This window comes from Oratosquilla oratoria, chromosome 44 (assembly GCF_046742065.1).
Source record: "Oratosquilla oratoria isolate Oo_2021 chromosome 44, ASM4674206v1, whole genome shotgun sequence".
Classification (NCBI taxonomy): domain Eukaryota; kingdom Metazoa; phylum Arthropoda; class Malacostraca; order Stomatopoda; family Squillidae; genus Oratosquilla; species Oratosquilla oratoria.
This window is the reverse complement of record NC_134820.1, coordinates 19,102,099-19,118,697: the sequence shown is the minus strand read 5'-3', so window position 1 is coordinate 19,118,697 and position 16,599 is coordinate 19,102,099. Positions and strand designations below refer to the sequence as shown.

The following is a 16,599-nucleotide window of genomic DNA, read 5'->3' as shown; positions in this document are numbered from 1 at the left end:
TTGGATGAAAAGGAGCAGAAGGAATAGGATGATGAAGAGAAGGAAAAGGAGGAGGAAGAGGAGTGAGAGGAGGAGGAGGAGGAGGAGGAGGGTGAGGAGGAAGATAGAGACGAGGAAGAGGAAAAATATGAAGAAGAGGAATAGGAGGAAAAGACATACCATCCTTATAGCGACGAAAAAAAAAAATTGAAAAAAAAATTGAAAAAAAAAAAAAATTGTAATAATAATGAAAGCCTCTGGTAGCTTCTGGGACAGGATTTCCGAGGCAGAGACTCCTGTCTTCATTATTTTCATTTTCATTTGGTGCATCTTCGAACTCGAAAACTGTGATGAGGCGTTTCTTGGAAATACTTCGCTTCCAACCGCCACGGTCTTGGACCACGTGTCGGACTCGTGATCAATTGCAATTACCCTCACGGAAGAGAGCTCGGAGATCATATATGTCTTCATTTATGGGTAATGCTGTGATCTTGCTAAGATTTTCACTCATATTCTCTCTCTCTCTCTCTCTCTCTCTCTCTCTCTCTCTCTCTCTCTCTCTCTCTCTCTCTCGCTCTCACTCACACACACACACACACACACACACACACACACACGTTAGATGAGAACAAGTTAGATGAGAAAGTGGTGTGTGCAAAAACAATACATGAATTTAAAAACAGTTTAGATAAAATGAGATATGAAGACGGGACACCACGAGCATAGCTCCCCTTCCCGTAAAATACAACTAGGTAAATACTAGGTAAACACACACACACACACACACACACACACACACACACACACACACACACACACACACACACACACACACACACACACACACCAACACGACTCGATGGCGCGGTGGTTAGAGTTCCCGGCTGCCACTACGGCGGTCCGAGACCCCATTAAAGCCTACATAGTTTCAGAAGTGAGGATCACAAACCTTCTATATGGTCACCCCCAGGATCTTCAAGAACAGCAAACCATAAACACAGATACATAATAGAACACTCACGCCTCCGTGAATTAATGAATAGCTTTACAGACACGTGCTACTCCCATCCATCGTCCTTGCAATCGACGTGACGTCACGTTTTGAGATTCGTGATTGGACAGGACGATGTGACGTCACGCCTAGGCCCCGCCCATCTCCCTCCATGCTCGGATATATTCGTTGTATATTTAGGTTTCGTAACATGCATGACGTTGCGCGCGCGAGCGTGTGTGTGTGTGTGTGTATGTGTGTGTGTGTGTGTGTGTGTGTGTGTGTGTGTGTGTGTGTGTGTGTGTGTGTGTGTGTGTGTGTGTGTGTGTGTGTGTGTGTGTGTGTGTGTGTGTGTGTGTGTGTGTGTGTGTGTGTGTGTGTGTGTGTGTGTGTGTGTGTGTGTGTGTGTGTGTGTGTGTTATCCACCAAGGTCTTGGATCACGTGTTGGACTCGTGATCGATTACTATTTCCCTCCCGGTAGAGAGCTCAGAGTTCACATATGACAGATCTATGAGTAATGCTGTGACCTTACACGCACACACACACACCCAACTCCCCGCCCACAAGAGTTGGAGTAACGACACAGCACATCGATACTGAAATTATTTCAGCCCTTAGCGGGATACGAACCCGTGCCACCGTAGTGGCAGCCGGGAACTCTACCACTGCACCACGAGACGATGTGTGTATGTGAGTGTGTGTGTGTGTGTGTGTGTGTGTGTGTGTGTGTGTGTGTGTGTGTGTGTGGTGTAATTTTTTACATGTGTGATATATAGCACTATGAGTGACGTTACCCTCACTAACCAGTAAATGTTATTAAGACAACCTATTATTTTTTCATTGTTAGGTCAAACAAGATTTTGTCTACCAATTCATCATAAAACACGTACACATACACACACGCGCGCATGTACACACAACTCTTGGCGCATTGGTAGAGTTCCCGGCTGCCACTACGGCGATCCTGGTTCGAATCCCGCCCAGGGTTGAAATAATCCCAGTATCGCTGCGGTGCGGATCGTTACTCCAACTCCCGCGGGCGGGGAGTTGTGTGTGTGTGCGTGTAAGGTCACAGCATTACCCATAGATCGGTCATATATGAGCTCTGGGCTCTCTTCCGGGAGGGAAATAGCTGTCGATCACGAGTCCAACACATGATCCAAGACCATGGTGAATCACATGCTTATACTCCTCTTTGTGGATCGTTGTTTTCCTCATCGCTACTGACTTGCCTTGGCTCTCCCAGCACACGAGGCAAAGGTGGTGGGACCTATGTGGCGGCTTAGATTAATTTCATGAAAAATATTTTCCGGCGTCATATAGAACATAAAAATGAAGGAGACTGTAAAAGACCATAAGGCCTACACTAGTAGGCAATTCCATGTCCATTACCACCTATCATCTCCAAATTAAATAACCTGGTGCTATAATGCAATGGTTCAATCGGAATGAGTAAAATAGTCTTGACCAAGTGATATTATACGAAAAATAGATATTAGCTTGAGCTTCATTGTACATTGAATATATATATATATATATATATATATATATATATATACAAATATATATATATATATATATCTGGGGCACAGGTTTTCTATATGGCAAATCTGTTTGAAATCAAACTGCACTAGTTGCTTTAACAATCTTCAAGACTGTATTCTTTAATCTGGAGAATACTTTCCTATTAGCAACTGAGAGGGACAGGAAGTAGTCATTCATGACTCTCAAAAGAATATACACAGTGTATGCCAACTGATATATTTTTGCATAGTAATAGTATTGAACAACTATTGACTCCACCGAAACTATAGTTTTTCGCCTCGTCGTGAGGCGTCTTCAGGGTGAGGACTGCTTTGTATGATGCTCTGCTATATTGAAGGTCTTCCAACGAATAATGACCGCTGGTTGGATGGGCGGGCTTATAAGGCTCAGCCTGCCTAGCTCAGACGGAATACTGCGACGGCTCCAGCACATACATTGGCAGGACCTCCTCTACACTGCGGCGTCGCCTACAATCCCATAGAAACCAGGGATCAATTTTCCAGCATTTCACTGAAACACACAACATGAAGCCTCCTCTACAGAAGCTGCTAGACCAAACGGACATTCTTCACAAGGAGTCTGCCTTCAGGAAGCTGCAGATTGCAGAAGCAGTATCCATTACTTGCCAGCGCCCTACCATCAACATACAGCAAGCTGCTGATTTTATTCTCCCTTCCGCGCGCCCTGTAAAGAATAACCCCCTCCAGGAACAACAAGCCCTTAGACAGCAGCAGCCCCGCGAACAAATGGAACATGTCCAGCTAGTCAATCAGCGCCTAGGACCAGTAACCAGAGCAGCAGCAAATCAGGCCAGAGCTTCTAGACAAAATCCCACCCCCTTGGCTCCCGGACAAAATCCCACCCTCTTGGCTCCCAGACAAAATCCCACCCTCTTGACTCCCAGACAAAATCCCACCCTCGTGAATCCCAGACAAAATCCCACCCTCTTGGCTCCTAGACAAAATCCCACCCCCATTGCTCACAGACAAAATCCCCCCCCCTTGGCTACAAGACAAAATCCCACCCCCTTGGCTCCCAGACAAAATCCCACCCCCTTGGCTCCCGGACAAAATCCCATACTGCACCTCTCAGCCAATGAGAGGCCAGTATTCCGTCTGAGCTAGGCAGGATGAGCCTTATAAGCCCGCCCATCCAACCAGCGGTCATTATTCGTTGGAAGACCTTCAATATAGCAGAGCATCATACAAAGCAGTCCTCACCCTGAAGACGCCTCACGACGAGGCGAAAAACTATAGTTTCGGTGGAGTCAATAGTTGTTCAATACTATTACTATGCAAAAATATATCAGTTGGCATACACTGTGTATATTCTTTTGAGAGTCATGAATGACTACTTCCTGTCCCTCTCAGTTGCTAATAGGAAAGTATTCTCCAGATTAAAGAATACAGTCTTGAAGATTGTTAAAGCAACTAGTGCAGTTGATTTCAACCAGAATTGCCTTAGAGAAAACCTGTGCCCCAGAAGTATTAATAGCCGACACACAGGTAATCGCAATAGTACCACCATTACCCTTAAGAAGAGACTGCAAGATGCCCAAGACCGCCTCCAAAAAGCCAATGAAGAAAAAAGCCGCCTTGTGGGCCACTTTTGCCTCAGACCAAGAGCTTATAAGACAAGCTTACACTGGTCACCTTGTTGAATACGAACATCACCAACAATGGATTGCTAACACCAGAACCCAGAAGAAGCTCACCACACTACACCGAGGACCTGTAAGAAACGAGAGGCCTGCTCAAGGTTTCATCAACCTCTCTACCACCACCCTATCCAGTCAGCAAGAGACACTCCTAAACTTAGGGCTTAACTGCCATTTCATTCGCCGGCCTCATCCTGAAAGTAAGAGAATCGAAATTGAGTGCCTGATAGATCGGCTCCTCACCCTGCAGAATGAAAGAAAGGTAACCCTTTCTCCTACCATCAGAGAGGACCTTATTGGAGAATCTGGACGCGACAGAGGAAATTACAGAAGCCAGATCCTCTCTCTAGAGATTTAAAAGAAGCCGCCATGGAGTTACGCCATATAGATGACATAATTATCCGCAAAGTAGATAAGTCAGCAGTATACTTCATAATGTATACGGCTGACTATAATAACAAGATGGACTCCATCCTTCATAATCCTGCAAAATTCCAGCGACTCCAGAAGGATCCTACTGAGAATGCGAAGAAGAGGATTAATCATCTCATCCAGAGAGCTAACTCTTCGACGAAGTATTTTAATCCAGTGATAGGTGACTATGGTCCCGGTTATAGTTATGGCACTGTAAAAACCCACAAACCAGGTAACCCCCTGAGACCTATTATTTCACAAATCACCACTCCCACCTACCAAGTTGCCAAGAAGCTAAACTCTCTCCTCGCTCCATACGTCCCCATGGGACGTTCAGTTTCTTCAGCTTCTGAATTCATAGACCTGCTTCGCACAGCTCCACCGTGCCACGACATCGCTTCCTTAGACGTAGAATCACTCTTTACGAATGTTCCTGTAAATGAGACTATCGATATCATCATGGACCGCGTCTATAGAAGTGACCTACCCGTATTTGACATCTCGGAAGACCGTCCCTGCGAGACATGCTAGTGATGTGTACCAAGGAGGCCCCTTTCCTCTCCCATAAAGGGGAATTATTCAGACAAGTTGATGGAGTGGCGATGGGATCCCCACTTGGGGTACTTTTTGCTAATATGTATATGGCCCAGGTGGAAGAAAGAACTTTCAACAATAACCCCCCCTCCAGGAATATACGCGAGATACATCGATGACATATTCATCACCACTACTACCGACGAAGAGGTTCCTCTCATGATTACTGTTTCTGGAAGGTAATTCCAGCCTGACCTTCACCTGTGAACGCAAGTGTAGAGGGGGTTGCCTCCCCTTCTTAGATGTGGACATCTCTAAACAAGAACAGGGCTTCAAGACTAAGGTTTACACTAAAGCCACCAACGTGGGCCGCTGCCTCAATGCCAAGGGAGAATGCCCTGTTTTCATACAAGATATCCGTGATATCTTCCTATGTGAAGAGGGCCCTTACCCACTGTAGTAGCTGGACTAAGATCCACAGAGAACTCGACCGTATCCCGCCAGCTCCTCACCAACAACGGCTATGCAGACCATCTCATCGAGAAAGTCATACAGAAAAAACTGGACCAGTTTGCAGACTCGACCCAGTTGCCCACTCCTCCCAAGGAGAAAATCACCGTTTACCACCATAATTCTGTCCATGATCGGGACCGCGAGGAGTGTGATGCCCTTAGGAATATCATCAAGAGAGGAGTCACCCCAACCAACAGAAATGCCATCATAGAGTTGAGAATATTCTGCAAACCTAACCTCATTAGTTCCCTGATTATGAGGAATAGCACGGCGCCCAGGGCCCCGAGTGAGGGTACCACCAATGTTGTATACAAATTTTCATGTCAGGAGGGCCGCTGCGACGGCTCCAGCACATACATTGGCAGGACCTCCTCTACACTGCGGCGTCGCCTACAATCCCATAGAAACCAGGGATCTATTTTCCAGCATTTCACTGAAACACACAACATGAAGCCTCCTCTACAGAAGCTGCTAGACCAAACGGACATTCTTCACAAGGAGTCTGCCTTCAGGAAGCTGCAGATTGCAGAAGCAGTATCCATTACTTGCCAGCGCCCTACCATCAACATACAGCAAGCTGCCGATTTTATTCTCCCTTCCGCGCGCCCTGTAAAGAATAACTCCCTCCAGGAACAACAAGCCCTTAGACAGCAGCAGCCCCGCGAACAAATGGAACATGTCCAGCTAGTCAATCAGCGCCTAGGACCAGTAACCAGAGCAGCAGCAAATCAGGCCAGAGCTTCTAGACAAAATCCCACCCCTTGGCTCCCGGACAAAATCCCACCCTCTTGGCTCCCAGACAAAATCCCACCCTCTTGACTCCCAGACAAAATCCCACCCTCGTGAATCCCAGACAAAATCCCACCCTCTTGGCTCCTAGACAAAATCCCACCCCCTTGGCTTCCAGACAAAATCCCACCCCCTTGGCTTCCAGACAAAATCCCACCCCCTTGGCTCCCAGACAAAATCCCACCCCCTTGGCTCCCGGACAAAATCCCATACTGCACCTCTCAGCCAATGAGAGGCCAGTATTCCGTCTGAGCTAGGCAGGCTGAGCCTTATAAGCCCGCCCATCCAACCAGCGGTCATTATTCGTTGGAAGACCTTCAATATAGCAGAGCATCATACAAAGCAGTCCTCACCCTGAAGACGCCTCACGACGAGGCGAAAAACTATAGTTTCGGTGGAGTCAATAGTTGTTCAATACTATTACTATGCAAAAATATATCAGTTGGCATACACTGTGTATATTCTTTTGAGAGTCATGAATGACTACTTCCTGTCCCTCTCAGTTGCTAATAGGAAAGTATTCTCCAGATTAAAGAATACAGTCTTGAAGATTGTTAAAGCAACTAGTGCAGTTGATTTCAACCAGAATATATATATATATATATATATATATATATATATATATATATATATATATATGTATATAGATAGATAGATAATGTGATTGTGTGTGTGACAGTGCGTGTATTTCCCTAGTATTTTACGGGAAGAGAGCTATGCTCGTAGTGTCCCGGTTTTGTATCTTTCAGCATTCAGTTTTATCTTAATTCTTGTATAGTTTGTGCACTCATTGTTTCCTCGTTCAATTTGTTCCAAATATCCTCTGTGTGAGTGAGTGAGTGAGTGAGTGTGTGTGTGTGTGTGTGTGTGTGTGTGTGTGTGTGTGTGTGTGTGTGTAAATAAAAAAGAAAACCTTCAATTATAATACCTTTGAAAATCATTATTGCTAACGTAAATAAACTATATTTTAAAACTACTCCCTACATAACATAGAAAACGTTCTTCCTTAAGAGAGTATGTTATAATTTTAGGGGTAACTATATTAAAACCTACACACTCCTATTAATCGCTGTATTCTGCATTTCAAAAATAAATATATCAAAAGTTGAAATATATACATACAAGTCCATAGCCAACCCTACCCACCATTATCCACTAATTCTGTAACGTGATGTAGTCCATTATTATTTTTTTATCTTTTTTTTTCAAGAAAGAAACAACAAAGGCAGATTTAGGGACATCTCAACCTTGGCTTTTGGTGCTTAGTTAGACTCTCAGCGTTATTCTAATTGCCGTCTAGCGATTTTCTTTAACGGAGCGAGTGAAGTGAGTGAGTGAGTGAGTGAGTGAGTGAGTGAGTGAGTGTGTGTGTGTGTGTGTGTGTGTGTGTGTGTGTGTGTGTGTGTGTGTGTGTGTGTGTGAGAGAGAGAGAGAGAGAGAGAGAGAGAGAGAGAGAAAGAGGGTGAGTGTGTGTGTGATTCACCTTGGTCTTTGGATCACGCGTTGGACTCGTGATCGACAGCTATTCCCTTCCCGGAAGAGAGCTCAGAGCTCGTATGACCGAACTATGGGTAATGCTTTGACCTTACACGCACACACACACCCAACTCCCCTCCCACGAGAGTTGGAGTAACGACACGAAGCGCAGCGATACTGATTTTTTTTTTTCAGCCCTGGACAGGATTTGAACTCGGACCGTCATTGTGTGTGTGTGTGTGTGTGTGTGTGTGTGTGTGTGTGTGTGTGTGTGTGTGTGTGTGTGTGTGTGTGTGTGTGTGTGTGCGCGTGCTCGCGTGTACATGCGTGGGTGCCCTATCTATCCCATCAATCGATCCATCTCGTCTACATACATGTATATACATGTATACAAGTTATACCCATGTGCATATTAAATGGGCCCAGTACAATGCACTGGCTCTATATTTTATGCAGCCATTATTTCAAGGTCTGTAGCGAAACCCCTACGGCCCAGAGTCACGTAGAGGTCTTTTATAACTGAAAAATAATACTCACTCAAAACAAATCCTGTTCTGAGAATGGAACGTTTTCTACATGTAAAACGTTTTGCTTGTTGAAGCGAAAAGTTGAACATGTGATAAATGTCCTATCCTTACATGGTGTTTATTCTCAATATTTAATCGATAATGGCCATTTTAAATCATCAAAATATTATCTCTTTTATCTTCTATCTATCCCTCCTTTCTGATGCCCTTCAATTCTCCTTTTTGTCAATGATGAAAAAGAAATATAATTGTAAGTTATGATGTCTCTTTGAATTGAGGATGTAATATACGATAGTACTTACTGTCTTCAAGTTTTCTTCCTCCTGTGGTAATGTATATATATTTTTAACGATATGAAAAATCTGCATGTATGTATGTATGTATGTATGTATGTATGTATGTATGTATGTATGTATGTACGTATGTACGTATGTACGTATGTATGTATGTATGTATGTATGTATGTATGTATGTATGTATGTATGTATGTATGTATGTATGTATGTATGTACGTACGTACGTATGTATGTATGTATGTATGTATGTATGTGTGTATTTGTATTACCTATTCGCCAGAAAAAGAACAAAAAATAAAAGACAAGATTCACTCAAAGTAGTCACGTCTACTAATGTAAACATCAGCCTCCTTCACATGCAGCAAAACATGTTAAAAGAAAAGTTTAATACTTACGTTATGCTGAAGAGAAGGTTTTTTGGAAGAACGATGAGAGGAAGACGGGAAAAAAAAGAAAGTGGGAAGAAAGAAAGAGTGAAGAACGTATAAGGATTTAGCAAAACACATTTCAAAGACATTAGAATGAATACAAGTTTACATTTACCCCTTCGAGACCGTGACTAAACGTGGGGGTCATATTATCATAAGCACCAGACAATTCCATTCAGTCAAGAGCTGGACCCCCATGTGAAAGTGGGTCTCGCTCGGGAGTTCGTCATTTGGCTGAATAGAATTGTCTGTCACTTGTCACAACATAACCTTGACTGAAAATCACGGCTCAGAGGGATTTAAGCAAGACATATACAAACAATAGCAAGATGTATCACAAGTATTGGGGCTATAGAGCTACACAAGAATATATAAGCAAGGGTAATATACAGTATATACATACATACATATATATATATATATATATATATATATATATATACATATACATACATACATACATATACCAAGGTTTTTTTTCCCTACACGGTGGGTAGCCAAAAAGAAAAAGGCATAGAAACCACTCCCACCCATTCCATTTCCTATATATTCCACTTCCCTCCACCCTCCTCCCTACCTCTTATATTAGCACCTCCAAGAGCTTTTTTCCCCTCATGAGGGAGGTAACCAAATCAAAGGCACGTGCCTACTCCCATCCATTCCACTCTCATCCACCACCTCCCCTCCACTCTCATCTTAGCTCCTCATTGATGACGGGTCATCTCTGTATCCCGCCCACTGCCCTAGATCAAATGCAATGTAATAAGACACAGTATATCCACAGCAAGGCCGCTTCACTTAATCGGCGACCTCCCCCCCCCCTCTCCGTCCCCCTCATGCAGAGAGAGAGAAGGCGAGGAGAAATCCCTTCGGGCTGCGTTAAGATATCATTCACACGTAAACACCCCCTAACCCCCCCCCCATCTCCCGCACCTCCCTTCCTTGCATACAGTCACTCTCCACGCATCCCTATCTCTCTTCCTTCCTCAACAGACATTTCCTCTTGCTCAACGTCCCTTCCGCCCCATCCATCCATCCCATACTCGGTCGTCCCCTCAAGTACACTCCTTCCACCTGTGCCTTTCACATCTCTTTTACTAATCTTCCATAAATCATTCTTTCCATGTGTCCAAACCGTCCCAATAATCTTTATTCAGCCCTATCTGCCATCTCCTTTTCCACTCCTGCTTTCCTTATCTCCACCTTTCTCACTCTATCTTACCTAGTAAGATCGTCTAAAACACATTTAGAAATTTCCTTTTTGCCCCATACAATGCCTTCGGCACAATCACCCCTTTATACAATATACACTTTGCATCCATTCTCAGGAGCCTATTTCTCATAACACTTTTTATTAATCCAAGGCATTCATTTGCTTCTCTCAACTACAGGCACTATACAGGCACTCCTCCAGTCCTTCGACACTCTACCGTCTTTTAGACACACATTAAACAACCTCACTAGCCAGCCCACTATTACTGTACTTCCCTTCTTCAGACACTCTGTATAACACCCATCTAGTCCTGGTGTCTTACCCTGTTCTCATTATTTTTAGAGCTACTTGCACCTCATATTTTCTCATTTCTCCTCAATTTTCCCCTCCCATCACCGTAATTTCCTTAGCTTCTTCTAATGCTACCAACAATCCCTCTCTATCCTCCTCCACATTCAAAAGCTTTCTAAAATACTTCCCCTTACCGCCTCCTCTTCCGCTAAGATCTGTCCATCTGTGCCTCTCATCTTTACTTCTCTCTTGATTTCCTTCCAAAACGTATACATATAAATACATATATTCTCAAGCCACAGAAATGCGACCCCACTCGACAGACTTGTATAGCTTGGTTACATTTGCCGATCAATTTAGTGGAGTTTATTCATAATTTCAATACATGTGCCGCCGACCACACTAAGATTATCGACCACCACGTGACCATGAAGTCTCCCATCTACGGTGTTATCTGATCTTGAGGCCGCTAGACAGATCTGATCGGGTCCGACCAGATTGGATCGTGTATGTACTGATTTTGGTTTATCCAACCGACTTACACAATCCAATCTGGTCGAATGTAACCAGATCTGCCCGGCAGCCTCAAGACCAGATCGTTCCGTGGATGGGGTCCCTAAGGGCCTTTGTCCATTGCTAATTGACTCGTCAGTGACCCTCACCTGCCCCGGCTATCCGAGTGCACGGGACGGCGTTGATCTAAGGGCCCAGTCACACCAAGCTTGCGGCCTGTTTCCGACCGCCTGGTCGCCGACCAGTTGCAGGTAATTTTTGGAAGTCACTGGTAGTCGATAATATTATAGATAAATAGATAGATCGATAGATAGATAGATATATTACAACACACACTGAATAGTCCTCAATACATAGATTTTCATCTTATCAATCACATCAACTTTTTCCATTTCACTTCCTTGCATAGGTTTGCGTCGCCGACCGATCGCTTGATTTTCGGTCGAAGGTGGTCGGAAACAGGCTGTAAGCTTGGTGTGACTGGGCTTAAGTAAAGTGCTTTCTAGCATAATTGCATATAAACATATATATATGTATATATATATATGTATATATATATATATATATATATATATATATATTCACATACATACTATATATATACAGATTCATTTACGGCAAAATAAAAAATAATACATCAATAAATTATTTTCCCGGAACACCACAATATAGACATATTTGGTCTGAATCAGATTAGCCTACATTTGGGAGTAGGCAAAGACACTAATCATAAGTATTCTTTTAAGTTAAACTATCTTTTCATAAGTGGATGGGCCTTCAGGTGTCTGTGTACCAGAAGGACATTTTGGAATTTTGTTTATGAAACAAAATATTAATTCCAACGAATGTATAAGTTTTCGAATAAAATTTTTTAATGTGTCCCAAGCTGAGTGGGTTTCCGTGGCTCATCATTATGATTGGATCTCTTATACTTTTGTATCAAATCATCTACAAAGAAGATCAAATGCTTCTTTTGTTCCATTTTTGGTCAAACGCTTGGGCTCTGTGGATGTCCGGTCAGGAAAGAATTCAGGAAGAGTTTTGTACGCGTATTCCCACCAAAGGAATTACAAGAAATCTTATATTATATACTTGTGCTTCTTCTTCTTCTCCTTCTCCTTCTTCTCCTCCTTCCCCCTCTCCTTCTCCTCCTCCTTCTCCTCCTCCTTCTCCTCCTCCTCCTCCTCCTTCTTATTCTTCTTATTCTCCTCCTCCTCCTTCTCCTCCTCCTCCTCCTCCTCCTCCTCCTCCTCCTCCTCCTCCTCCTCACCATCCTCACCATCATCCTCATCCTCATCCTCTTCCTGATTATTATCATCACATCATCATCATCACTTTTTATTATCCATTATTGATATTGATTATTATTGTTGATAATATTGTTGTAACTATTATTATCAATAATTGTTATTGATTATCAATCATCATTATCATAATTATCATTATTGTTATCATTATCACCATCATTATGATTATTATAATTATGATTAATTACTATTACTATTATTATCATCATCATCATCATTACTATTATTATCATTGACATTTTTTTCAATGTAGCAGCCATGGAACAGGTGAAATAGTAAGAACTGAAATATTAGATAATAAATATCGAAGTGCCGCGAGTCTTTTGTTCAAAAGAACAGCTGAAGGTCGTTCATCAAAGGCCCTATGGTCGCCGGCATCCTTCGACCCAAGCATTTACCGAGTATGGACTCTGCATGGGAGGATTATGGCCTCATTCGATCATATGATGTAATGTATACGTCATTCATATGACGTCATTTACTCACATGACGTCATTGTATGACATTCATGATGTCACCCGTATGACATAATTCATTCAAATTATATCATTCTATGACGTCTTTTACTCATGACGTCACTCGTGTGATGTCATTTTCGAGTGACGTCATTAGTATTGCGTCATTTCACTCGCTGAGAAATCCCCCCACAAGGAGCGAGTTTAAGAGGTGCCAAACTACCTTAGGGCAGTCGAGGAAGGTTCCTGAGCCCATAGGGCATCAGGGAACCTCGAGAATACGAACATGAGAAAGTTAAATTGACGATTTCTTTCACGTCATAAAACAGGTCAAATCTCTTGTGGGTACTTACTTTGTTCGCGATGGCCAGGAGCTGTTGGTGATCCCGCGGAGAGGAGGGAGCCGGTGATGGAGAGGAGGAGGAGGAGGGATGGTGCTGCTGCTGCTGTGGTTGTTGTTGTTGTTGCTGTTGTTGTTGTATTTGTAAAGGGTGTATTTGTTGTCTATGTTTTACTAAGTCAGGTACGGGGTGACCTCGCCTCTGCTGCTGATGTATTTGTTGTTGTTGTTGTTGCTGTTGTTGTTGTAATAACACGCTGCGATGTGCTGCCAGTTGATGTTGTGAGTGTAATTGCTGTTGTTGATGTTGTTGTTGTTGTTGTTGAAAGCGGTAAGGTTGGCGATGGATCTGTTGTTGTGACTGCTGTTGCTGTTGTTGTTGTTGTTGCTGTTGTTGGTGTTGTTGGAGACGTTGGTGGAGGTGGTGGTGGTGAAGGTGGTGGTGGACTGGCTCCGGGCTGAGATCTCTGGCACCAGAATCCCAGGACCAGGATTCTTGGCGCCAACTGCTGCATCCTCCTGTGGACACCGAAAAAAACTTACTCAGAAACGAAGAAATGAACTAAAACTCTAATCTAGTATTCCCAACATTTGCCGAGTTTTCGAGGTAATTTGCCGAGTTTTCGAAGAATTACCTCCGTTTCTGTTACACAACTACGGGCTCTTCCGCTATCGTCTGCTCCAGTCATTAATGCGATTCACCTTTTTCTCAATTCACTCGCCTCATCCAGAGGCTTTTTCTTTTACATGCACGTGTGTTTGTATGTGTGTATGCATGTTTGTGTGTGTGTGTGTGTGTGTGTGTGTGTGTGTGTGTGTGTGTGTGTGTGTGTGTGTGTGTGTGTGTGTGTGTGTGTGTGTGTGTGTGTGTGTGTGTGTGTGTGTGTGTGTGTGTGTGTGTGTGTGTGTGTGTGTGTGTATGTGCGTGCGTACATGCATGTATGCACCCATGTATGCGTTCTAATGGACGTGTGTGTTTGTGTACATGTGTACGTGTGGACATGTGCATGTGCACATGTGTCTGTGTGGACATGTGCGTGTGCACATCTATCCGTGTGGACATGTGTATGTGTACATATGTACATGTGTACGCGTGTACTGTACACTCATAACCAAAGTACTTCTAACCTGTGCTATTATCGGAGCTAGTCGGCTGATCCAGCGCTGAAGGCGGGCGATCAAGAGATGCATGGGCCCCTGGTGTGGGCGTGGTGGCTGGGGTGGCTGTGGGCGTGATGGAGGGCGTGGCCGAGGGGGTAGCCGAAGGCGTGGTCACGGGCGTGCTCTTACCCTCGTCGGTGGGCTGTCCCACGGTGAGATACCCGGAGGATCCTCTCGAGGCGACGGACCAGAGGGCGTGATGGGAGGCTGGGGAGGCCGAGCGGGGCTTTGGAGGAGGACGGGGAGGGAGGAGAGAAGGCTCGACGGGAACTGCTGCGGAAGAAAAAGAAGTTCGGTGAGAAAACTTCGGGAAGAAGATAAACCTTGTTAAGCTCTTGAACACGAAGATGTACTCTTTGCGATTTTTTGCTCCTGTTGTTCCCCGACGTCAACTCCTCACCCCCGTTACTCAGTTCCCAGGTGAGGTACGCTTCCACACCCGTTTTCTCTTCTTCAGCTGATTAATACAGTCTTATACTATCATTCTATATATCTATCTATATACCTATCTTCATGCGCAAAGCTTTCTTCCCTTTTTTAAGGAAAATAGCCAGGCAAGACATGCTGATTAATACAGTCTGATACTATCATTCTATACATCTATCTCTCTATTTATCTTCATACCCAAAGCTTTCTTCCCTTTTTTAAGGAAAATAGCCAGGCAAGACATGCTGATTAATACAGTCTGATACTATCATTCTATATATCTATCTATATATCTATCTTCATGCGCAAAGCTTTCTTCCCTTTTTTAAGGAAAATAGCCAGGCAAGACATGCTGATTAATACAATATGATACTATCATTCTATATATGAGTATCTATATGTCTTCATACCCAAAGCTTTCTTCCCTTTTTTAAGGAAAATAGCCAGGCAAGACATGCTGATTAATACAATATGATACTATCATTCTATATATGAGTATCTATATGTCTTCATACCCAAAGCTTTCTTCCCTTTTTAAGGAAAAATAGCCATACCCAGCCATACCTCTCCCATTCCATCACCCATTTGCTTCCCTTCCATCTTAAGGTACGTCTTGCTTGGTATGATAATTACCACCACCAGTGTTGGCTGACGTGCATCCTACTGGCATCATATTTGGGTAAACGCGTTGGTACATACATACACACATACATACATAGATACATACATACACACATACATACATATACCTTAGGCTTTTTTCCCCCTTACACGGGAGGTAGCCAAAAAAAAAAAAAAAGGCATAGAAACCATTCCCACCCATTCCATCCCCTACATACTCCACTCCCCTCTACACTTCCTCTTATCTTAGCACCTCTTGGATGACAGGTCATCTCTGCATCTTGTCCACTGCCCTGGGGGTGGGCTGAACGGAACGGAATATTTGGGGACTGAACATAATTTGGGGGCTGAACGTAATATTTGGGGGGCTGAACGTAATTTGGGGGGCTGAACGTATTTTTGGGGGCTGAACGTAACTTTTGGGGGAGCTAAACGTAATTTTTGGGGCTGAACGTATTTTTGGGGGGCTGAACGTAACTTTTGGGGGAGCTAAACGTAATTTTTGGGGGCTGAACGTATTTTTGGGGGGCTGAACGTAACTTTTGGGGGAGCTAAACGTAATTTTGGGGGACTGAACGTAATTTTTGGGTGCTGAACATAATTCATGGGAGACTTCCTGCATATTTGGAGGGCTTAACGTAATTTTGGGGTCTAAAAATAATTTTTGGGAGACTGAACGTAATTTTTTGGGGGGCTGAACGTAATTTTTGGGAGGCTGAACGTAATTTTGGGGGCTGAACGTAATTTTTGGTGGATTGAACATAACTTTGGGGGCTGAACGTAATTTTTGGGGGACAACGTAATTTTGGGGGCTGAACATAATAAAGATGACTAATCTTGTATAACACTTACAGAAACAGTAACACAGTAATGTTGTAACGCTAATACTGAACTATTAGCCACTATGATCATTAGTCAAGGTTAACAGTGCATTGGACATCACGTACGGGTCATGCAGTACAAGCACGTGCAGGTGGCGCCAAGTTACAAGATAACAAATTAAGGACATATTTTTGCAGCAAAGAATATTCTCAAAACCCATTAGTTTGCACCGAACTGCAAACTAACTTGCATTTTTATTCTTAAAATCAATGTATACGAAAAAGGAATGAACAATACAAA

General features: G+C 43.5%; 1 protein-coding gene across 1 annotated transcript in view; it reads right to left on the bottom strand.

Moving 5' to 3' along the window:
• The window catches only part of LOC143022243 (colorectal mutant cancer protein), an 829,486-nt gene that overhangs the window by 535,545 nt on the left and 277,342 nt on the right, over positions 1 to 16,599 (bottom strand). The window contains exons 3-4 of the mRNA XM_076180371.1: positions 14,398 to 14,703; positions 13,283 to 13,788 (exon numbers count right to left, since the gene is read on the bottom strand). Coding sequence (XP_076036486.1) covers positions 13,283 to 13,788; positions 14,398 to 14,703 — 812 coding nt within the window. The remainder of the gene's footprint in view (positions 1 to 13,282; positions 13,789 to 14,397; positions 14,704 to 16,599) is intronic.